At 40.3% G+C, this 24,385-nt stretch overlaps 1 protein-coding gene across 2 annotated transcripts in view; it reads left to right on the top strand.

The window, feature by feature from the left end:
• The window catches only part of gabbr2 (gamma-aminobutyric acid (GABA) B receptor, 2), a 280,917-nt gene that overhangs the window by 160,447 nt on the left and 96,085 nt on the right, over positions 1 to 24,385 (top strand). For both annotated transcript variants that reach the window (XM_057828393.1, XM_057828392.1), the window contains 8 exons: positions 3,384 to 3,485; positions 6,092 to 6,157; positions 6,229 to 6,417; positions 6,713 to 6,955; positions 14,397 to 14,457; positions 17,409 to 17,489; positions 19,424 to 19,574; positions 19,742 to 19,874. In XM_057828393.1, coding sequence (XP_057684376.1) covers positions 3,384 to 3,485; positions 6,092 to 6,157; positions 6,229 to 6,417; positions 6,713 to 6,955; positions 14,397 to 14,457; positions 17,409 to 17,489; positions 19,424 to 19,574; positions 19,742 to 19,874 — 1,026 coding nt within the window. The remainder of the gene's footprint in view (positions 1 to 3,383; positions 3,486 to 6,091; positions 6,158 to 6,228; positions 6,418 to 6,712; positions 6,956 to 14,396; positions 14,458 to 17,408; positions 17,490 to 19,423; positions 19,575 to 19,741; positions 19,875 to 24,385) is intronic.

Genomic DNA, 24,385 nt, shown 5'->3' with positions numbered 1-24,385 from the left:
CAGTTGTCACACAATTACTTTACAATTTCACTATTGAGGTCAAAAGCCAAAAAATAAATTCAACTAGGGACAATCTGGAGTAGTGCTATCGCACTTCATATTTATTACATATTATATATGTATGTTGTGAGAGTGCTATCGCTAAACCATATAAACATTAAAAGCCCTAGCTCCATTGACAAATGACATGAAATACATTCGACTTGACAGTGGATGTTAGCAAGAACAAAAGATTTTGAATTGAAAATTTCGTAACTCACCTTCCCGAGCACACGATAGATTCCTGCCGAATTTTCGTGGACGAGGACCTGTTTCACCCAACCAGCAACGAAGTATTTATAAGCCTCCAAGCTCTTAAAGTTTTTCAAACTTTCGTGAGAATAGGCTGATTTTGTGTGGACAAGATAGTTGTAAATATCAGGGTAGCTAGCAGATGTCAGGCAAAGACGGCGAAGACAGCGGGTCGAAAAACATCGATTTAGGCATCAAATATGGATCTGGCGAATGGATAAACTGAAGCTTTTCCACATAACGCCTTTTATGCAACGCATCCAATGGGTTTACAGCGTCAGATAACACCAGGGCTTCCATGAATTGCTCTATAACTTGCACGACTAATTGAAAACAATGAGAATAAGTCTAAAAAATACGGACAATATGGCGGCTGGATACAGCGACACGTCATTTTGTGACGTAGGTGAGTAGGGTCTATAGGTAACACTTATTTGACAGCGGCATCATAACACTGTGATAAGACTGTCATAATTATGACATGACACTATCACGGGGAATAACTGAATGCTTATGTCATTAAGTGTCATCCAGCTACTTATGTCACTAACTCCTTTTATGTCTAGGTTGGATTCTTTACATCCATTCAAAAATGAGATACAGTAATTTGCCGGATAACACTAAATGACATCTGTTATAAGCATTCATAAATGTTCGTGACAGTGTGATGTCATAATTATGATTGTCTAATGACAGTCTTATGGCACCTCTGTCAGATAAAGTGTTACCAAATACCATAACTAGCAATTAATGAAACAACTAGAACAGTAACTGAAGAAACAATTAGCCCAGAACATGAATTTTGATTGAATTTACATCTGTAGCGCTGCAATGCAAGCTAGGAGGCATGTTGGACAACAACAGTGTTGATTGCAGGTGGCAGCAGAGGTTGTCTGTCTCCCCCAAGGGAGCAGTGATGGCCAAATGAAGCTTCTTGAAGCAATGGAGCTTTGCAGGCAATTGGTTCAAAGCCTCATGGTGGTTCATTTGGTCTAATGACAGTCATATGATGCCGCTGTCAAATGAAGTGATACCGGTTAATATCTTTTGGTCTAAATAGTCCACAATACAGTCAGGACAGCTGCGGCTTATAGTCCAGTGCGGCTTATCTTTGAACAAATGTCGTTTTCGAGTCAAATTTGGTGGGTAGCGGCTTATAGTCAGGTGCGCCTTATAGTGCGAAAATTACGGTAAGTAGTAAGAAAATGTACTTCTAGGAGTAGTTTTACCATGCCATACTTCTTACTTGAGTAAATTTGTGAAGATGAAACGCTACTCTTAAAATGCGTACGACAGGATAAAAAAAAAATCTTAACATTATTATGTGAATTAGAATCATATTTTGAGACGATTTAACTATATACAACAATTTGGCAAAGCGCAGATGACGAGAAATTAGTCTTTTAATATGCCGTTTAGCCACGCCTACCATTACAGGGTTCTAGCGTCCCCAACAGGAGGAGGCAGGGTCATGGTTTCATCGGATTTAGAATTCAGCCCATTGAAGGGGTATTATTCAGAACGAGGAAAATACGACAAAGAGAGCCGCAAACTGTCATTGTTTCAGTCTCTCTACGTCAATATTTTTACAGGATATTCTTTTTTTCCAAGTATTTTTCCCCAATAGCTAAATAAATGGTATGGTCATGACAAATAAGTCTTGTGCTAAATGGAATATGAAATATCAAAAGTGCATTTATTCAGTACGACATGGCAAAATTATTCCAATTATTCCATAATTCCATAATTTACTGTCACACCTCCCGAATGATATTTTATGCCACCGTAGTTAGTTCAGCTTTTGTCATTTCCCTGTCCCGGCTTCGGAGAATGTAAACAAACCAAGAGGCGTGACAGCTAGCCAACATGCTACCCCGAACCGAGTGACGTCTCAAAGTCTTATTTTCGCTTTTCGAAGCGAAAAATCACACAAAACTAGCCCAGATCATGTCACACAGCGGCGAGGTTGTCGGTTGTCTTCGCCGATCGGCAACCTGCTCGGCGGTGAGCAAGTTACAGCTCGTTCCCCTGCTGCGGACAGGAGAGCTCGCCGGGGAAGCAGCTGGAGAGTACCGTCAGACAAACCGGTGGAGGAGCGCGTAGCTGCCACATGGTCAACACCGATATATACATACGTAAAATAATACTTTAGTTCATGGTGAAGACGAAAACAATGAGAGGGCGGCGTGCAATTGTTGTGCAGCTAACATGGCAGGATGTGTCTGTCTTTTCTACATGCCCATCCATGATAAAACATAGGTAAATAGTCCTTTATTTCAAGAAAGTTTGTAGTGTTTACTTTATAATCACTGTATTCCTGGCCATTTTTAACACAAAGTTGCAATTTCTGATGGGGTTGAAAATTTGACCGAACACCAGGTACATGAATAGGGCAATAAGCCGAGTATAGTCAGGCTGTGTGCAAACAAGCCGCCGGTCGTCGGCCGAGTGACATTCTTGGTGGATAATCAGCCACAAAATGCAAGCCATCTCCGTATTAAAACGTGTGTAAAGATCCCAGTAGTTGACATAATACAAAATAAGATGTTTACTCACTTCCTCGTAAGTCCAATGGTCCCACAGTTGTCGGACTTGTTATGGCCAATCTCAGGGTGAACGGGAACTTTTTGAAACCCAAAAAGGCTCACACGCCTTTCCCTGGTGCAGCAACAAAACCCTGCAGCACATTTGGCTAGCGTGATGCGAAAAATAAACAAATTAATCCGCAAAATCAGCTTAATCCGCAGTCCATTTGCACTCTATAAAGCAATGCTGTAATGTGAGATGGTGACCCAGGTGACGTCGCATTCGTCCTAAACCCGAGACTGAAGCCAGAAGTCGCTCATTTTCATGGCGTGCGATTCAAAAATTGAATATATAAAACGATCGCTTCCACACACATCGAAGCGGTCCATTTCATTCAGCAGCATAAAACGACGCGTGTAAATATGACATAAACATGCTTTTTGGTGTCATACGTACTTTAAGCCAGTCTTTATATTTTTCTAGTGCTGCAAGAATTATTCGATTAACTCGAGTAATTTGATTAGAAAAAAGCTTTGAATCAAATTCTGCTTTTTCTTCTCCCACAGGTGAGGAACGACCTCACTAGTGAGCTTGAGAAGGCTGACATCCAGATTGCTGACACGGAAAGTTTCTCCAATGACCCCTGCGTCAATGTAAAAAAACTCAAGGTGAGTTCCTAGAAAAGTTCTTTGAGTCCTTCCTATCGCTTGTACTCCAAAGAAGACGTTTGTTAAAACCAGGCATTTACCGCCATCGGAAATAATTCTATGAATAATTCATCAAAATTGTCGCGAGCGGATCTTCATGATTGTCAACGAGCCCTGTGACGCTTCACAGCGACCCGTAATAGCACACGTTTGATAGGCCTTTAACAATTAGGGTAGGGGCCGCTTATTGATTGACATTGATTGAATCGCTTATTGACAATGTGGGCCCCAGCACGTCGACTGCACATCATTTGGTTAGCCTCGTCATGTGTCGATATAACCGAAAGTGTCCTTTCTAGGGCTGTCAAATGATTAAAATTTTTAATCGAGTTAATCACAGCTTAAAAATTAATTAATCGTAATTAATCACAATTCAAACCATCTATAAAAAAATGCCATATTTTTCTGTAAATTATTGTTGGAATGGAAAGATAAGACACAAGACGGATATATACAGTTGTGGTCAAAAGTTTACATACACTTGTGAAGAACATAATGTCATGGTTCTCTTGAGTTTCCAGTTATTTCTACAACTCTGATTTTTCTCCGATAGAGTGATTGGAACAGATACTTTGGTTCTTTTATGACTTTATTATGGGTGAACAGAAAAAAGTGATCAAATCTGCTGGGTCAAAAATATACATACAGCAGCGCTAATATTTGGTAACGTGTCCCTTGGCCATTTTCACTTCAATTAGGCGCTTTTGGTAGCCACCCACAAGCTTCTGGCAAGCTTCTTTGACCACTCCTCTTGACAGAATTGGTGCAGTTCAGTTAAATTTGATGGCTTTCTGACATGGACTTGTTTCTTCAGCATTGTCCACAAGTTCTCAATTGGGGTTTAAGTCAGGACTTTGGGAAGGCCATTCGAAAACCTTAATTCTAGCCTGATTTAGCCATTCCATTACCACTTTTGATGTGTGTTTGGGGTCATTGTCCTGTTGGAACACCCAACTGCGCCCAAGACCCAATCTTCGGGCTGATGACGTGAGGTTGTCTTGAAGAATTTGAAGGTAATCCTCCTTCTTCATTATCTCATTTACTCTCTGTAAAGCACCAGTTGTATTGGTAGCAAAACAGCCCCACAGCATAATACAACCAACACCGTGCTTGACGGTAGGCATGGTGTACTTGGGGTTAAAGGCCTCACCTTTTCTCCTCCAAACATATTGCTGGGCATTGTGGCCAAACAGCTCGATTTTTGTTTCGTCTGACCACAGAACTTTCCTCCAGAAGGTCTTATCTTTGTCCATGTGATCAGCAGCAAACTTCAGTCGAGCCTTAAGGTGCCGCTTTTGGAGCAAGGGCTTCCTTCTTGCACGGCAGCCTCTCAGTCCATGGAGATGCAAAACACGCTCGACTGTGGACACTGACACCTGTGTTCCAGCAGCTTGTAATTCTTGGCAGATCTGCTTTTTGGTGATTCTCGATTGAATCTTCACCCTCCTGACCAATTTTCTCTCAGCAGCAGGTGATAGCTTGCGTTTTCTTCCTGATCGTGGCAGTGACAAAACAGTGCCATGCACTTTATACTTACAAACAATTGTTTGCACTGTTGCTCTTGGGACCTGCAGCTGCTTTGAAATGGCTCCAAGTGACTTTCCTGACTTGTTCAAGTCAATGATTGGCTTTTTCAGATCCATGTATGTATATTTTTGACCCAGCAGATTTGATCACGTTTTCTGTTAACCCATAATAAAGTCATAAAAGAACCAAACTTCATGAATGTTTTTTGTGACGGAGAAAAATCAGAGTTGTAGAAATAACTGGAAACTCAAGAGAGCCATGACATTATGTTTTACACTAGTGTATGTAAACTTTTGACCACAACTATACATTCAACATGCTGTACATAAATACTGTATTTGTTTATCATAACAATAAATCAACAAGATGGCATTAACATTATTAACATTCTGTTAAAGCGATCCATGGATATAGACTTGAAGTTCTTAAAAGATAAATGTTAGTACAAGTTATAGAAATTTGATATTAAAACCCCTCTTAATGTTTTCGCTTTAATAAAATTTGTAAAATTTTCAAACAAAATATAAACTAGTAGCTCGCTATTGTTGATGTCAATAATTACACAATGCTCATGGTGCTGAAACCCGTAAAATCAGTCGCACCCAAGCGCCAGCAGAGGGTGACAAAACACCAAAAAAACACAAGTAACAAGTGGACATGACACTGTGCTGTCATTTTAATGCCCTGTACCGCGAGATTTTTTCCAATGTAAAAATGTTCCGTGACTCAAAAAAGGTTGAAAAACACTGGGTTAGGGTACGCTTGATCTGATTGGTTGTTGAAAGCAGGGGGTGCGGTTGGCTTGTACTTGCGGGCCGCAGCTGGACCCTTCTCAAGAAAACATTAAAAACTCCACACGAGAAGGATTTTGAACATGCTAACTAGGCCACCATTGTGCCTTCATAATAATGACCAAAAAATGCACTATACTAAATATATGGCAAAAATTTGAATGTACAGATATTACAATGGACACAACAGGAAAAAAAAAAACATAATCACAACATGACTTGAGTCCTTTTTTCTTTTGTTTTTCCAAGGACAACGACGTGAGGATTATCATTGGCCAATTTGACGAGAACCTTGCCTCCAAAGTCTTCTGCTGCGTAAGTCGTCTGTCCTTTTGTGATATATTGGCGGCCCGAAGGTACCTGATTGCCTCTCTCCAATCCTCCAGGCGTACAACCTGAACATGTTTGGCAGCAAATACCAGTGGATTATTCCTGGCTGGTACCAGGGCAACTGGTGGGAGCAGGCCAACAGCACCAACTGCACCACCAAAAAGCTGCTGACCGCCATGGAGGGATACATCAGTGTGGACTTTGAGCCCCTCAGCGCCAGGCAGATCAAGGGCATCTCTGGAAGGGTGAGCCCTCTTACTGCTGTAAGGCTAAACTCGAAAAAAACAAAAAGTAAAGAAATGACAAACGCAGCCAAGCGTCATGGTGATATTTGGTTGGTATTTACGCTGTTGATAATTGGGGAAAAAAGCAGAATTGGACAGTTGAACCATGAAGGGCTTTATATATTTTCTAATCGCAAGTTACTTACTGTATTAGGAGTTTGCAGACCATTGCCTAGTTTGTGCATTTATTGGGTTGCAGGTTTTCTCCTACCTTTGTTGGTTTTTGTGCTAGTAATTCCAATTTGTTCCATTTCAGACCCCGAAGGAATACGAGCGCGAGTACAGCAGGGAGCTACGTCAAAAGGGCGTGGAGCCCAGCAAATTCCACGGTTTCGCCTACGACGGCATCTGGGTCATCGCTAAGACCCTGACCCGGGTCATGGACCTTTTGCGCATCAAGCAGCGGCAGAGCGGACACCGCAACTTCACCGTGGATGACCACGAAGTGGGCAAGATGGTCCTGGACGTCATGAACGAAACCAACTTCTTCGGCGTCACGGTGAGTACAAGTCATGAGAATTAGATGTTTGAAACTACTTCTGAAAACTACAAGAATGGGGGTGTAGACCTGTTAAAAAGTACAAAATTGCAGACTAAACATAAATGTCTAAATTAGTTTTTCTTTTTTTTTGACTCATTAATTAAAGCACACAGTTGTTTCTTTTTTCATACAGTGGTATGAAAAGTATCTAAAACTTTTGGAATTTCTCACATTTCTGTATAAAATCACCATCAAATGTGATCTGATCTTGGTCAAAATCAAACAGATGAAAAAAGTGTCTGGTTCAACTAAAACCACCGTTGATAGGTTTTCATATTTTAATGAGGATAGCATGCAAACAACAACAGAAGGGGTAAAAAATAAGCGAACCATAAACCATTTTTTTACCAAACATTTTAAGTCAGGTGTGTGCCTAATAACTGACGAGTGGTTTAAAGCTGCCCTGCCTACTATAAAACACACACCTGGTAGGAATTGTCTTGATGAGAAAGCATTGTCTGATCTGCATCATGACTCGGTCAAAAGAAGTGTCTGAAAACCTGCAATCAAGGATTGTTGATTTGTATAAAGCTGGTAAAGGATACAAAACCATCTCTAAAAGTCTGGATAGTCATCAATCCAGTCAGAGAACTTGTCTACAAATGGAGAGAGTTTGGCACTGTTGCTTCTCTCCCAATGAGTGGCCCTCCACCAAAGATGGCGCTAAGAGTTCAGCGCAGAATACTCAGGGAGGTAAAAAAAGAACCCTACAGTGTCTGCTAAAGACTTAGAGAAATCACTGGCACAGTCCAATATCTATATGCACACTTCAACTATATGTAAAAATATGGCCAAGAACAGTGTTCATGGGAGGACTACACCGAGGAAGCCACTGCTGTCTAACAAAACATTGTTGCTCGTTTAATGTTCGCAAGAAGGCACTTCGACACTCCACAGACCTTTTGGCAAAATATTTTGTGGACTGATGAAACCAAAGTTGAATTGTTTGGGAGTAACTCACAGGGTCATGTGTGGAGGAAAAATAAAACGGCTAACCAACATCAACACCTCATCCCTACCGTGAAGCGTGGTGGAGGGAACATCGTGATTTGGGGCGGTTTAGCTGCCTCAGGGCCTGGACAACTTGCAGTCATTAATGGAAGAATTCCAAAGTTTATCAGGATGTTTTGCAGGAAAACCTGAGGCATCTGTCAGACAGGTGAAGCTAAAAAGAGGATGGATGCTGCAACAAGACAGTGATCCAAAAACGGAGAAGTAAGAGTCAACTTCGGAATGGTTTCAGAAGAACAAAATAAACATTTTGGAGTGGCCAAGTCAAAGTCCAGACTTGAACCCCATTGAGATGCTGTGCATGACAGCGATTCATGTCAGACATCCCAGGAATCTGACTGAACTACAGCAGTTTTGTAGAGAAGAATGGGCCAAGATTAGTCCTGATGGATGTGCCAGATTGATCTGCAGCTACAGGAAGCATCTGGTTGAAGTTATTACTGCCAAAGGAGGGGCCACAAAATATTAAATATGATGGTTCACTTACTTGTTTTTCCCCCTTCTGTCGTTGTTTGCATACTATCCTCATTAAAAAATGAAAACCTATAAATGTTTGAGTGGCTTTAGTTAAAACAGACACTGTTTTTTCATCTGTGTGGTTTTGACAAAGATCAGATCAAATTTGATGGTGAATTCATGCAGAAATCTGAGAAATTTCCAAAAGGTTCAGATACTTTTTCATACCACTGTACGTACAGTACATCTCAAATAAGCCTTTACATGGGCACTGTATATGATTTTGATCATCTTTTTACTCCTGCCATTCTCAGCCTTTCCCTGCATCATTTTGCAGTTAGTTGAGAATGATGTGCCTCCCAGCCGATAGTTATTGTTCATTTTCTCTACTGTATTCACGTTTTTTGTTCCTAAATGTCAGCCTGACTTTATATTTAAGGCTTCTTAAAGCACTTGTATGCGTGTTGTCATATATAAGCTGCGTGCGTAAGTCCATGTGCACACAAAAGAGAAAAATGTCAACCGCCGTGTGCGTTCATTAGCACAAATGGTTTGCAGAGGTTACTTAGCCCCTCCAAAGTGCTGCTGCATGGTCACTCCATCACATTCAGCATTGATCCTGTTTGGTGTGTGCCTGTTTGTTTTCACTTCCTATTGTGAAGTAAGATGCAACATTGCCTAGAGTAGCATTACAGGGTACTTTGTGTTCCATTAGTTAGCAAGCAGGCTACTTCCTGGTTTCTTTTTTTTTTTTAATTTTTTTTATTATTAACACATTTGGAGGAAGCAGGTTGTTCACGCTCACCTGCTAGAAAGTCTTTGGGTTTCATCTGAAAATGATTGTGAAAACGATAATGATGCGGGTTATCAAGAGATTAAGATTGGTGTTCTGTCAGATTAGCGTGCCCTGAAGGAATTCTAGCCAGATTGCCGGAATCACGCCAGCCGAACCGGCGGACCCGCGCTGGCACAGCGCCAACGATCCCAGGCCAGCGAAAATCCCGGCCAAAAGGCCAAACACTGCACGTCCACTTTTGTCCTATCTCTTTTTAATGACTCTATTTTGAAAGCTGGAAAAAGGCTTCGAAACACAGGTTGACAAATTATTCTGAGTTGACAGCAATCATATAGCAAAAAGGGATCCAGGCGAGGATCAAGGTCACCATATCACAAGTCAACAAAAGGTTCCTAAGATCAATGACCACGATTAGTTAAACATTCAGTCTTTTGAAGGCTCTCGCAGGGCGGGTCGTGGGCAGGAAGAAGGGTGTGTTTGGGATTATTGTCTGTTTGTGGATTGGACAGGAGGATTCGTGAGTTACTGTTGTCAGGGCAACGAGGGTTGTGGATTTTGCCACATCAGCATCACTGGATCTCTTGGAGTCTTGTCAGTAAATGATAAATGGAGAGTAGCGGTTGTATAGTGCATTTATGTACATTGTTACAATGGCCAAAGCGCTTTACATTAGCACACATTTACCCTTTCATGCACACATTCACACACCATTAGTGATGCTGCCATGCAAGGCGCTGCCAACCCGTTGGGGGCAAATTAGGGTTCATTGCCATTCCCTTGGGTAAGGTAATGAACCCTAATTTGCTCATTTGTTAGAAGGAATCAGGAGTTTCTGGTGTCAGGGCAACAAGGGTTGTGGATTTTGCCACCTCAGCATCAAAGGGGCCGTCTTTTCAGTTGGATATCGGGCGATCTCCGGTGTTCCTTTGTTGGGACAGGGTGTCCCGCCATTTGTTCTGGACTGTCCGGCAGAACTGATTGCGAGAGTTGGTAGTGCAGACGTGGGCTTGTAGATGTCAGCGTCAATCTTGCTCAGTCAGTTGCATGACGCACACGTTGGGCTTCCGTGATAGAAGGCGTCATGTATCTCTTATGACCTATATACTGCTTGTTTTCCTTAAACTATAGTATAAGTGCTATTTATTTTATATTGGGTGTGTTAGAGTAATATAAGCAGTCAAACAGTAAATACGAGAAATGATACTATTCCCTGATTGATTATATTAAGTGTGTTAGAGTAACACAGTCGATCGGTAAATATGAGAAAAGGTACTATCTCCTTCAGTACACATATCACCCAATATACAACAGAATAGACATGATCGACATGAAGAGGAGATAAACTTACAGAAAGGTGTATAGAGCACTATGAACACAATACAACAGCATAACTGTCTCTTACAACCACTCCTCATTGTTGTCTGTAACTGCCTGATCTCTTGCAACACCGTCAACCCAGTAGATGGAGGTAATGCCCCATGATACAAGGGTTAAACTGCCAACAAAAAACAAAGAACTCCTTCTCCCCTTACTAGTAGAACCCAAGTCAACGCAGGCAGGCGCTGCCCCCCAGAGATTCTCTTCGAATTGGTCCCGTGAAAAATCATGAAAACCGGACATTTTCATGAATTTATCAAACCCGACCGGACGCTACGGAGAGGAGGTGAAAAGAGGACTTGTCCGGGCAAAAGAGGACGTTTGGTCACCCTAAGATATAGCCATGCTCCTGAAATAGTTGACACGACGCAGCGTGTTTAGCTACATACAGAACACTCAACAGAAGGTTTTTTTTCCTTACACTTCTTACAACTGAAGTATTAAAAAAATTTGTAGTACCCAGAATAATGACGTGTGCCATGAGAGTAATAATAGGTTCTCTCTTAAAGGCATTCATGAAATGAGATAAAACAAATGTTACCCAGCACGCACAAGCATTACACCCACACACACATACACAAGGCAGCAGACACGGGAAGGCAATCTCCTGCCACCACCGCCGGCACGATGCATGCATTTTTTATGGCACTTTCTTTAGAAAAAGAAAAAGCCACTGTTACACAACCTGGAAAAACTGCAAATTCCGCCTCTTTATTTTAAGCCACTGTTTTTTTTTTTTTTTTTTTTTTTTTTTTTTGCAAGAGGCACACACATCCCGTGAGAACACAATTGTGACCACTCTATCACGGAGGTCTCTGCAGTATTGATCCGCAGCAGAGATACTCCCCCTGCCCGAACCGCAGGATGATGTCTAAACCCACTTATGGGGTGGGGGGGGCCTCGGCCGCTGAGGTGGAGCAAGGTTGTGATCGAGATGACACGCATGTTTTCTTTGATTTGTGGCCGTCGAGGCGTAACCGCAAACATTTTTTTTCAAAGCTATTGCGCGCGTGCACGTGTGTTAATTAAATCCGGGGAGCGCCGCCATTTTCCAGTAATTGGCGAGGTGTGAGTCAGCGCCGAAAACAGGGGGATACGAGAGAGGAGGGCATAAATGAAGGTGTGCTGGCGCCCCGTTTCAGTCGTCTCCTCTTTTTGCTGATGTTAAAGGGATAAATGCTGAGTCATGAGAGAAAGACGGTTTGCACAGCAGGTGCCTGAAGGTGATGTTTATTGTTTTTTTGTCTTAGTTGTTTTGGTTTAGAGTTGTCCCGATCATGTTTATGGGTTATGATTAAACACTTTTAATTGATAAGTCGATTAGTTGTTGCAGCCCTTATGTAGTACAAAACATTTTTATGCAGCAAGGCCGAGAACCAAAAGTGTTACCCTTTTTTTTGCCATGTGGCATTTTTTTGCCATGTTGCAAAATGGATTTTGCCATGTGGCATTTTTTTCCATGTGGCAAACCATGTGCCATTTTCTTTGCCATGTTGCAAATTTGGATTTTGCCATGTGCCGTTTTTTTCTTTGCCATGTGTCAAAATAGATGTTGCCATGTGCCATTTTTTTGCCTTGTGGGAAATTGATTTTGCCATGTGGCATTTTTTTTTTGCCATGTGGCAAAATGGATTTTGACATGTGGCATTTTTTGGGGGTATATGGCAGTTTTGCAGGCCCTGCACGTCCATGCCTTTGACGGCCATGTACAAAGTGGTATTTACCATGTGGCATTTTATTTATTTATTTATTTTTGCCATCTGGCCAATTTTTTTTTTTTGCTATGTGGCAAAATGGATTTTGCCATATGGCATTTTTTTGCCATGTGGCAAAATGGATGTTGCCATGTAGCATTTTTTTTCAATGTAGCAAAATGTATTTTACCATGTGGCGTTTTTATTTGGTGGGGGGTATATAGCATTTTTGGGGGGTATATGGCAGTTTTGCAGGCCATGCACGTCCATACCATTGACGGCCATGCACGTCTAAATTTTCCATTCATGGTCAAAAATCACGGCCACATGTTTTTTTGCCATTTAAAATGAATGGAAAATTTGGACATGCATAGCCATCAATGGCATAGCCTGACTTGGGTCTCAGTTGAATGTGAATGCGCCTGCAAAACTGCCTTATACCCCCCCTCCCCCAAAAAATGCCATATAACCCCCCCAAAAAATGCCACAAACCAAAATCCATTTGGCCACATACCAAAAAAATGCCACATTTCAAAATCAATTTTGCCACACGGCAAAAAAAAAAAAAAAAAAAAAAAAAGCCTCATGGCAAAATCAATTTTGCCTTATGGCAAAAAAAAAATGCCACATGGCGAAATCCATTTTGCCTCATGGCAAAAAAATGCCACACGCAAAAATCCATTTTGCCACATGGCAAAAAAGTGCCACATGGCAAAATCCATTTTGCCTCATGGCAAAAAAAATGCCACATGGCAAAATCCATTTTGCCAAATGGCAAAAAAAAATGCCGCATGGCAAAATCCATTTTGCCAAATGGCAAAAAAAAATGCTATATGGCAAAATCCATTTTGCCTCATGGCAAAAAAAATGCCACATGGCAAAATCCATTTGCCTCATGGCAAAAAAAAAAGCCACATGGCAAAATCCATTTTGCCACATGGCAAATACCACTTTTGGTTCTCGCTGTGTCTCTTTTTATGGGCATGTTCCTTGTACATATTGATTTTTTATAGATATGTTGCACACACAAAAAGATATGCAATTACAAAGATACAATTTGAAAACCCGATCTTTTTCACCCACTTCCGATCCCGTGAAAATGACGCGATCCGGCCCAATTTCTGATCACGTGATCGGATCGGGAGCTAGTTTCTTTGTAAACGGACAAATATTTTTACATTACTATAGTTCAGACATTTAAAGGGAATGAAATGAGCTGCTGTGATTGACGGCAAATGAAGTTGAAAGTTTTTGATCCCACATCAGTGCAAAGACTTGCACGCGTCCGCAAAATGTTCAACACCTGTTCTAAAAGTCCTCCTCGCACGTTTGCAACAGGCATTGTGAATATGTGTCTGATGGCAATATTTTTAGTTTATGTACGTGTTGAAAGGGAACGTAAGCCTGAAAATCTAGGATATGTCTCTCTGGAGTGTAAACACTCATCAGACACGTCATAGATGACACACTTCTTCCTGTATTGGTGAAGGAATCTAGAGGAAAGATGACGACCAAGGAGGAGAGCCAGCAAGGGGAGGTGAGTTAAAGCCACAGAGGCCAAATTGATTGGATGACATGAGACGATAATGCGGCAAAGCTCAATTGCTTTTGTCTACTTTGTCGGCTCTGCAGCTTAAAAGTGCTTATCTTGTTCTCTCTCAGCTTTGACCAAAGCCTTTTTTAGGAGGCATTGCCGTGGTCCACTCTCCTTAGCCTAATACTAACATAAGGAATTGACTTTGAATTCAGTTTGCACTGAAAGAACTTTTTTGGAGCATTTTGGTCATGACTTGGGTCATTGTTTTATATGAGTTTTGAGTTGCCACAACAGAAAATAATATTAATCCGTTTTGGATGACAAAATATTGCCTGTACATCATCTGGAAAGTTGAAAATGTCTGTCAGTGTGACTAATATGGTTGTCATGTTTACTATATAAGCAATATATGGGGTGTTTGCTGAAACTGCTTCAGTTCCATCAAGTTCTGTTAACATGTTTGTTAACCTGATTTAAATGTACTGTAATGCTTCCGTGATTTATGCCCTGTTGTTGTCTTTCTTTCAGGGCCAAGTCATGTTCCGGAATGGTGAGCGGATGGGCACCATTAAATTCAACCAGTTTCAAGGTAAACACGAGCCACCGCAGCGTGTCAGGAGCAAGATATACAAACATGAAACACATCCCTTACACTGCCGACTTAGCTTTAGCCGAAGGCCGTCTTTGTTACGGTAGTTCTTCAGGGTAAAGGCAATTTCTGTTGAGCCATTTACCGACTTAAGTTGGTGGGGGCCACTGTGGTTGATGTGCTTGGATCAGCACCAAGTAAGCTTGGGAAAAAGCTTCACGGGAAAAGGGAAAAGATTTGTTTTAACTGTATTCTTGTATAGCTTTGAAGCGAGTCATACAAAAAAAGAACGAAAAGTGGTATTTGCCATGTGTCACTTTTTTGCCATGTGACATTTTTTTGCCGTGTGGAAAGATTGATTTTGCCATGTGACAAAATGGATTTTGCCATGTGCCATTTTTGTGCCATGTGGCAAAATTGATTTTGCCATGTGGCATTTTTTTGCCATGTGGCAAAAGGGATTTTGCCAGGTGACATTTTTATGCCATGTGCCATTTTTTTGTCATGTGGCATTTTTTTTGCCGTGTGGCAAAATGTATTTTGCCATGTGACAAAATGGATTTGGCCATGTGGCATTTTTTTGCCATGTGGCAAAATTGATTTTGCCATGTGGCATTTTCTTTGCCATCTGGCACTTTTTTTGCCATGTGAAATTTTTTTGCCGTGTGGCAAAATAGATTTTGCCATGTGACAAAATGGATTTTGCCATGTGGCATTTTTTTGCCATGTGGCATTTTTTTGCCGTGTGGCAAAATGTATTTTGCCATGTGACAAAATGGATTTGGCCATGTGGCATTTTTTTGCCATGTGGCAAAATTGATTTTGCCATGTGGCCTTTTCTTTGCCATCTGGCACTTTTTTGCCATGTGAAATTTTTTTGCCGTGTGGCAAAATATTTTGCCATGTGACAAAATGGATTTTGCCATGTGGCATTTTTTTGCCCTGTGGCATTTTTTTGCCATGTGGCAAAATTGATTTTGCCATGTGGCATTTTTTGCGATGTGGCAAAATTGATTTTGCCATGTGGCATTTTTTTTTTTGCCATGTAGCAAAATGGATTTTGCCCTGTGGCTTTTTTTTTTTTTTTTTTGCCATGGGGCAAAATAGATTTTGCCATGTGACAAAATGGATTTTGCCATGTGGCATTTTTTTTGCCCTGTGGCATTTTTGTTGCCATGTGGCAAAATGGATTTTGCCATTTGGCATTTTTTTGCCATGTGGCAAAATTGATTTTGCCATGTGGCAAAATTGATTTTGCCATGTGGCATTTTTTGCCATGTGGCAAAATTGATTTTGCCATGTGGCATTTTTTTTGCCATGTGGCAAAATGGATTTTGCCCTGTGGCTTTTTTTTTTTTTTGCCATGGGGCAAAATGGATTTTGCCATGGGGCAAAATGGATTTTGTCATGTGGCATTTTTTTCGCCATGTGGCAAAATGGATTTTGGCATGTGACATTTTGTTTGGGTTTGTGGCAAAATGGATGCGCTGTAATGTAAAGTGTATGGTCAAAAATCACAACCACAAGTTGTTCTACAGTTCAAAATGAGTGGAAAATTTGGATGTGCAAAGCCGTCAATGGCATGGACGTTCATGGCCTGCAAAAATTCCATATACCACAAAAAAAATGCCACATACCCCCCCCAAAAATTATGCCACAAACCAAAATCCATTTTGGTCGAGATTTTCTTTTCCATATATTTACCCTTTTCAAAGTTTTTTTTTGGGATCAATTATTTATCATCTAACATATTGGGGAATATGCGACAAACCAACAAACAAAAAAAATACAATTAATTGATAGTTATGAGGTAGATATCCGTGACTAATTTACAGACTACTTTTTTCATTTTGACATAATTTGTTTAATAGTTTAAAATATGCGAGTGAATAATTTTTTAAACTAAATATTAGACATCAATTAATGATCCTAAGCTAAAAATGGCAGAAATTTCGAATAATACATATAATTACTTACCTTCTTTTTATGGCTGGGTTGAAATAAAAGCGGTTGTGTGACGTCTGTAAACGGGAGTGTCCAGGGTAAAACGGACACATTAAAAAATTGTTGGGCGGCTTATAGCGCCATGAAACTGCTATGGCAGTATAACGACATATTGTTCTAACAAACACAACAGTTCTTTTGGCATAAAATACAGCACTTTATTTCAAAGAGGGGTGCAAGAGCAGAAACTGCTTTTTCAGCCTTGTCTGTGTTTTCCGCCATATATATATACGGTATAATATATACTTAAATGTACTCATTTTTTTCTAGAACTTAAACATTAGCTTTCTCTCATTGAAACACTACATAAATTGTCTGAAGTAAAAAATACAAATTATGTTTTTTAAAAGTTGACACAGAAGGTGTTAGCTCTTTCCTCATTTATAACCTTGCAGTTGAACATAGCAACAAAACAGCACCTAACGAGGATTCATCATTTCCCCTGACGAAGAATTCAAAGATGCCAAATTCAATCCCATGTGAAATTAAGCGTTATAATGAAAGAAAGGATTAATTATCCATTTTTCATTTTTAAATGTATTTTTTAAAATCTTTTCGACGCCTTCTGCAGACAAACACTTTACGCAAAAACACTCAAGTTCGTTTGAGCGGAACCGCACCGCTGCTTTTCTTTCCCCACCCATCCTGGAGAAGCATTTATCACCTTCGCTTCCTTCTCCGCTATCTTCTCTTTATCGCCCGCCAGTTCTCCTCGAGGTGAAATAAAGGCATAATTGAAACGGCATAAAGGGGAAAAGCATATTAAAAAACATATTAAAGTGCATATTCCGATCCTTAAGTGATAGCTGTTGCCGAGTGTTTTATTATCTGCGTTATGGATGTTTGTCATATTAGTAATGCGCTCCGGATGTTTTGTGTTCAAGGCTGTGTATTTTGATGCCATAAAATTTATCGGGTGTTCATAAATTTTTTTTTTCTGGGAGCAGAGGGCCAGGAAGTGAAGGTGGGCGAGTACAATGCCATTGCAGACGTGCTGGACCTCATCAACAACTCCATCCGCTTTCAAGGTATTAAAGGAAAACATTTATTTTACCTTTGCCAGCATATTTTATTATTATTATTATTATTATTATTATTATATATTTATCATTATTATTTATTATATTTTATTATGTTATTTTTCCATTTTTTAATTGACACTAACCCTTATCAAAATTCTATAACAGTGGAATGAAAAAGTATCTGAACCTTTTGGAATTTCTCACATTTCAGCATAAAATAACCATCAAATGTGAGCTGATCTCTGTCAAAATCACACAGATGAAAAAACATCGTATGCTTTAACTTGAACCACCCAAACATTTATAGGTTTTCATATTTTAATGAGGATAGTATGCAAACAATGACAGAAGAGGGAAAAATAAGTAAGTGAACCATCACATTTAATATTTTATGCCACCCCCTTTGGCAGCAATTTCTTCAACCAGACGCTTCCTGTAGCTGCAGATCAGTCTGGCACATTGATCAGGACTAATTTTAGCCCATTCTTCTCTACAAAACTGCTGTAGTTCAGTCAGATTCCTGGCATGAATCGCTTTCTTTAGCTCATGCCACAGCATCTCAAGTCTGGACTTTGAATTGGCCACTCCAGAACGTGTATTGTGTTCTTCTGAAACCATTCTGAAGTTGATTTACTGCTGTGTTTTGGATCATTGTCTTGTTGCAGCATCCATGCTATTTTTAGCTTCACCTGTCTGACAGAAGCCCTCAGGTTTTCTTGATAAACTTTTGAATTCATTGGTCCATTAATGATTTTAGTTGTCCTGGCCCTGAGGCAGCAAAACAGCCAAGAATCATGATGCTCCCCCTCCACCATGCTTCACAGTGGGGATAGGGTGTTGATGTTGGTGAGCTGTTCTATTATTCCTCCACACATGAAGTTGTGTGTTACTCCCAAGCAATTCAACTTTGGTTTCATCAGTCCACAAAATATTTTGCCAAAACTTCTGTGGAGTGTCCAAGTGCGTTTTTGCGAACATTAAACGAGCAACAATGTTTTTTTTGTTGTTTTTTTTTGACAGCAATGGCTTCCTCCGTGGAGTCCTCCTATGAACACCATTCTTGGCCATAGTTTTACATTTTGTTGATGTGTGCACAGAGATATTGGAGTGTTCCAGTGATTTCTTTAGCAGTCTTTAGCAGACACTCTAGGGTTCTTTTTTACCTCTCTGTATATTCTGCTCTGAACTCTTGGCGTCATCTTTAGTGGACGGCCACTCCTTGGGAGAAAAGCAACAGTGCCAAACTCTCTCCATTTGTAGACAACTTCTCTGACTGTCGATTGACGAACATCCAGACTTTTAGAGAGTGTTTTGTATCCTTTCCCAGCTTTATACAAATCAACAAGGTCTTCAGACAGCTCTTTTGACCGAGCCATGATGCACATCAGACAATGCTTCTCATCAAGACATTTCTTACCAAGTGTATGTTTTACAGTGGGCAGGGCAGATTTAAGCCACTCATTAGTGATTAGCCACACAACTGACGTAAAATGTTTGGTAAAAATTGGTTTCAATTGCTCTTTAAGTCTCCTTAGGCAGAGGGTTCACTCGGTTATTTTCCCCCCTTCTGTCTTTTTTTGCATGCTATTCTCATTAAAATATGCAAACCTATAAATGTTGAGGTGGTTTTAGTTCAAGCAGACACTGTATTTTCATCTGTGTGATTTTGACAAAGATCAGATCACATTGAATGGTGATTTTATGCAGAAATGTGAGAAATTCCAAAAGGTTCAGACACTTTTTCCTACCACTGTAGTTGCAGATAAGCAAGTGCAGGCTTCCACCGTGATAACTTGACCGCCATGCCCGGGCAATGCATGAGGCGGAAACAGGAAATGGCTCTGGCGCTAGTTGGTTGTTGGGAAGATAAAGGAGCAGAGCCAAGACTGCATCATGGCCACTTTACCCTTGACTAATTAAACTTTTTCTGTTCCTGTCAGGGGTGGAACCGCCCAAAGATCGGACGTTTGTACGCTTACAGCGACGGCACATCAATGTTCCGCTTTACAGTATCCTGTCAACAATCACCATCCTGGGCATGCTCATGGCTGGAGCCTTCCTCTTCTTCAACATCAAAAACAGAAACCACAGGTGAACAAGCAGTGAAGGAAACTGGTTCGGATTCATTTCAGCACAATGAAATTTGCATGAATTCTGAATTGATTATGTCTTACAACATGAATATCACATGAACCTATCGCCAGTGACTTGGAATTAGATGGCAGTAACATGCTAAGAAAAGAATGCTTGTTGTACAGACTGATCAAGATGTCCAGTCCATACATGAACAACCTGATCATCCTGGGCGGGATGCTGTCCTACGCCTCCATTTTCCTCTTCGGATTGGACGGCGGCTTCGTATCCGACAAGGAGTTTGAGACACTCTGCACGGTTAGTTCCACAAACTTAAAAGAACCATCACAAGACCGGAAAAAAAATGATAATAATCATTACTCTTTCAACGGATGACATCATCCTTTAATACATTCCATTTTACCCTCCATTTATTTTTATTTCTCTGGAACAGCTATAACGTTAGCAGGTCAACGTGACATGGGTCGGGTTGAATTATTAACCAGTCTCAAGAGCTAAAGAAAGATTTCTTTAATTACTAACTCAAATTTCATTTTGAAACAGCCCCACTGTTGCGGTCAGGCTTTACCGTTCACTTAAAATGCTGTGGATTTATAATGCAAGTTTTTTTGTTTTTTAAGAATTTTAAACTTTTTTTTCCAGACTTTAAAGCAACGCTAGATAACTTTTCAACCTTTTTTCATAACATTTGTGATAATATGGCGACTGAAAACTAGTTGAATAAGTTGAAAAGCATCTTTTATATCTTGAGGGGGTCTGTATTGCTGTCACTGACACTAATTAACTTTGAGGAGGGTGGCAGGAACACTGCCGCGCACAAAAAGTTACAAATATGCTGACTGCTTTAGGGCATACGTCACTTCCCCCTCTCCCTATTTATTATACAGACGGATGTCAATGCAAATGCTTTCGCGCGAATTCTGTACAGATGGCAGAGCAACAAAAGAGACAAAAAGTTTTGTCTGAGAGGGGAAAAAAATGAAGGCTACCAGTAGAGATGTCCCGATCGATCAGCTCCGATCACGTCATTTTCAAAGTATCGGAATCGGCAAAAAAATATCGGCCATGCCTTTTTTTTAATATATATTTTTTTAATTAAATCGTTTTCTAATTGTATTTAACGTTACAAACATAATATGTTACACTCATCCAGAGTCTTTAGTTTAGGCTTAAGGTAGGGTTATCAAATTTATCCCGATAACGGCAGTAATTAATTTTTTTAAAAAATGTATCACGGTAAAATATTTAACGCAATTAATGCATGCGCTGCACGACCCACCCACACATTGTCGCCCTCAATCTGTAATGGTGCCGTTTTACCTATATATAGAGATAAAAGGCAGTGTAAAATGAATAGAGTGAATTTTGGCAGCCTTTGGAGCCGTTTTTTAATTGGATAAAGCCTTACAATCCCTCTCCCTACGATTAGAAATATCATGGGAAGCAATGTGGGGAAGCAAGGTAGCAAATGATCTTTTTCTTAACACCTTATATTATTTCCCAACGCAGAGAGGATATATCAATTGGTAGCACTACGCACAGTCATGGTTCCACTTCCCATCATGCATTTGGGCATGGCTACAGTATCATTTACTGAAAGCTCAACAAATACACTAGATGGCAATATTTTGTCACAATATACAAAGTCACAAGTCTTTCTCTTCGTGGATCCCTCTCACAGAAAGAATGTTAATAATGTAAATGCCATCTTGAGGATTTATTGTCATCATAAACAAATACAGTACTTATTTACTGTATGTTGAATGTATATATTCGTCCGAGTTTTATTCATTTTTTTCTTAATGCATTGGCAAACTGTATATGATCGGGAAAAATTATCGGGAATGATTGGAATTGAATCGGGAGCAAAAAAAAGCAATCGGATCGGGAAATGTCGTGATTGGCAGATACTCAAACTAAAACAATCGGGATCGGATCGGGAGCAAAAAAACATGATCGGAACAACCCTAGCTACCAGGATATTGAAAGAATCTGACCTTCTAGCCAGACTGCCGGAATCACGCCAGCCGAACCACCGGACCTGCGCTGGCGTAACCCGACAACCCGGCCAAAAGGCCAAACTCCGCGCGTTCACCTTAGCCTTAACCCCTTGTACTTACTCCATTTTGAAACCTGGAAAAAGGCTTCGAAACACAAGTTAACAATTTTCTCTCTTCATCGCACTTTCCTTGTTCTGAATAATTTCCCCTCAATGGACTGAATTTTAAATCAGATGAAATCGTGACCCTGCCGATGTCTTTCTCCTCCTTGGGACGCTAGAGCCCTATAATGACAGGCAAGGGCTAAACGGCAGATTAAAAGACTAATTTGTCGTCATCTGCGCGTTGCCAAATTGTTGTATATACCATAATTTTCGCGCTATAAGCCGCACCTGGCTATAAGCCGCCGCTGGCTTCACTCTATTATGGGATATTTATACCAAAAGATATTACCCGGTAACACTATATTTGACAGCGGCATCATACGACTGTCATAAGACCAAATGAACCACCATGAAGCTTTGAACCAATTGGCTTCATTGCTCCAAGAAGCTTCATTTGGCCATCACTGCACCCTTGGGGGAGACAGTCAACCTCTGCTGTCATCTGCTGTCAACACTGTTGTTGTCCAACATGCCTCCTAGCATGAATTACAGCACTACAGATGTAAATAACAATCAAAATTCATGTTCTGTGCTAATTATTTCTTCAGTTACTGTTCCAGTTTCATTGATAACTAGTTATGTTATTTGGTAACACTTTATTTGACAGTGACGCCATATGACTAAGGCAATCATAATTATGAATGCTTATAAAAGATGTCAAAAAGTGTTATCCTGCAAATTATCTCATATTTGAATTGATGTAGAAGATCCGAGCTGGACATAAATGGAGTTAGCGACATAATTTCCCGGATGACACCTAACGAGATATTTCATAAGCATTTAGTAATGCACAAGATAGTGTCACGTCATAATTTTGATGGTCTTATGACAGTCTTATGACGCCGCTGTAAAATAAAGGGTTACCTATTAACCCCCAAAAAAATATACAAATAAGCCGCACTGGACTATAAGCCGCAGGATTCAAAAATGAAGGAAAAAAGTAGCGGTTTATAGTCCGAAAATTACACTAGTCGAATTGTTTCAAAATATGATTCTAATTCATATAATAATGCTATTTAAGACTTTTTTTTTTTTTATCCTGTCATAGGCACTTTAAGCTTCCTAAAAATGAAGCTAATAAGGAAATTAAAACTGGCCGTGAGACTAGGCAGATTCTAGATGCTAATGGCATTAGATTTAGATACGATAAACAGCTTAAAGGTGATGAATGGAAACAGACCGGCTATCTCTGCGGAGGAATCTTTAGCCAGCATATTAAGTTTCCGCCCTCTGGTAATATTACAGTGTCGTGATTACTGCGATAAAGTTGCGTTTTGCGACACCAGCAAAATGACACAGGCTGGACTTTGTCCTCAAAACGCTGAGTAGGATGGTGCAGGTGGAAGTAAAAGTGTGTGTGTGGCACACATACTTTGGCTATATCAGGCTTTGTCGAGCTATTTTCAAACTGCTCTTTTAAAACACTTATCAGCGGCGTACTCTGGTGCCAAATCGGAGCGAGAGGTCCACGTTTTGTTTCTTCTTATTAGGACGAATTACTCTCAAGAGCGTGACAGCCTCCGTGCTTACGAGATAAGAGACGAGAAAGCAACCTGACAGCTCCCCCCCCCCCCACCCCCTCTTATTTGTGGTTCATTTTTAGAGCGCTATTTTGGCATCTTCAAGGAAATGTTCATAGCCGTCAGAGACGTCGCAAGGGCCCCTGCACCAGGCGGCGACGAGGAAAAGTTGGAAAATATCAGCCTGTGACGGCGGTTTCACAGATTGACACCAAATTGCGTGTGTCATAATAAGAAGTCTCAAATACCCATGCAGAACACGCAACGGGAAGTCATCCATTTTGGCTTGAGGCAGCCATTTTGAGGCCCTAACCGGAGGCGGCTATCCGAGACAGATGGACAATGCTTAGTGAGCAAACTTTACGGCCTGCAGTCTGTGATAGAAAATGTTATATTTCATATTCTAGCCTAAAACGTTTTTAATCATCAGTTGCAACAGTTGGTTCGTTAAAAAAATATGAAAGTTTCCAAAGATATTGAAGGAGTCTGACATTTTAGCCAGATTGCCAGAATCACGCACCCCTTGTACTGACTCAATTTTGAAAGCTGGGAGAAGGCTTCGAAGCACAAGTTATTCAGGGCGAAACAGAAACAGACTCAGGCGAGGAGGCAGACTCCTTCCAAGGTCACCATGTCACAAGTCAACAAAAGGTTCCCGAGAAAAATGCCAACGATGAGTTAAACATTCAGATTTTTTGAAGGCTGTCACGGAGCGGGCAGTGGGCAGAAGACTTTTTTTTTTGCATTGCATCTAGGGCTGTCAAACGATTCAAATTTTTAATCGAGTTAATCACAGCTTAAAAATTAATTAATCGTAATTAATTGCAATTCAAACCATCTATAAAATATGCCATATTTTTCTGTAAATTATTGTAGGAATGGAAAGATAAGACACAAGACGGATATATACATTCAACATACTGTACATAAGTACTGTATTAGTTTATTACAACAATAAATCAACATTAACATTATTAACATTCTCTTAAAGCGATCCATGGATAGAAAGACTTGTAGTTCTTAAAAGATAAATGTTTGTACAAGTTATAGAAATTTGATATTAAAACCCCTCTTAATGTTTTCATTTTAATAAAATTTGTAAAATTTTCAATCAAAAAATAAAC

This window comes from Corythoichthys intestinalis, chromosome 22, assembly GCF_030265065.1.
Source record: "Corythoichthys intestinalis isolate RoL2023-P3 chromosome 22, ASM3026506v1, whole genome shotgun sequence".
Taxonomy (NCBI): domain Eukaryota; kingdom Metazoa; phylum Chordata; class Actinopteri; order Syngnathiformes; family Syngnathidae; genus Corythoichthys; species Corythoichthys intestinalis.
This window is presented reverse-complemented; position numbering and strand designations above follow the sequence as displayed.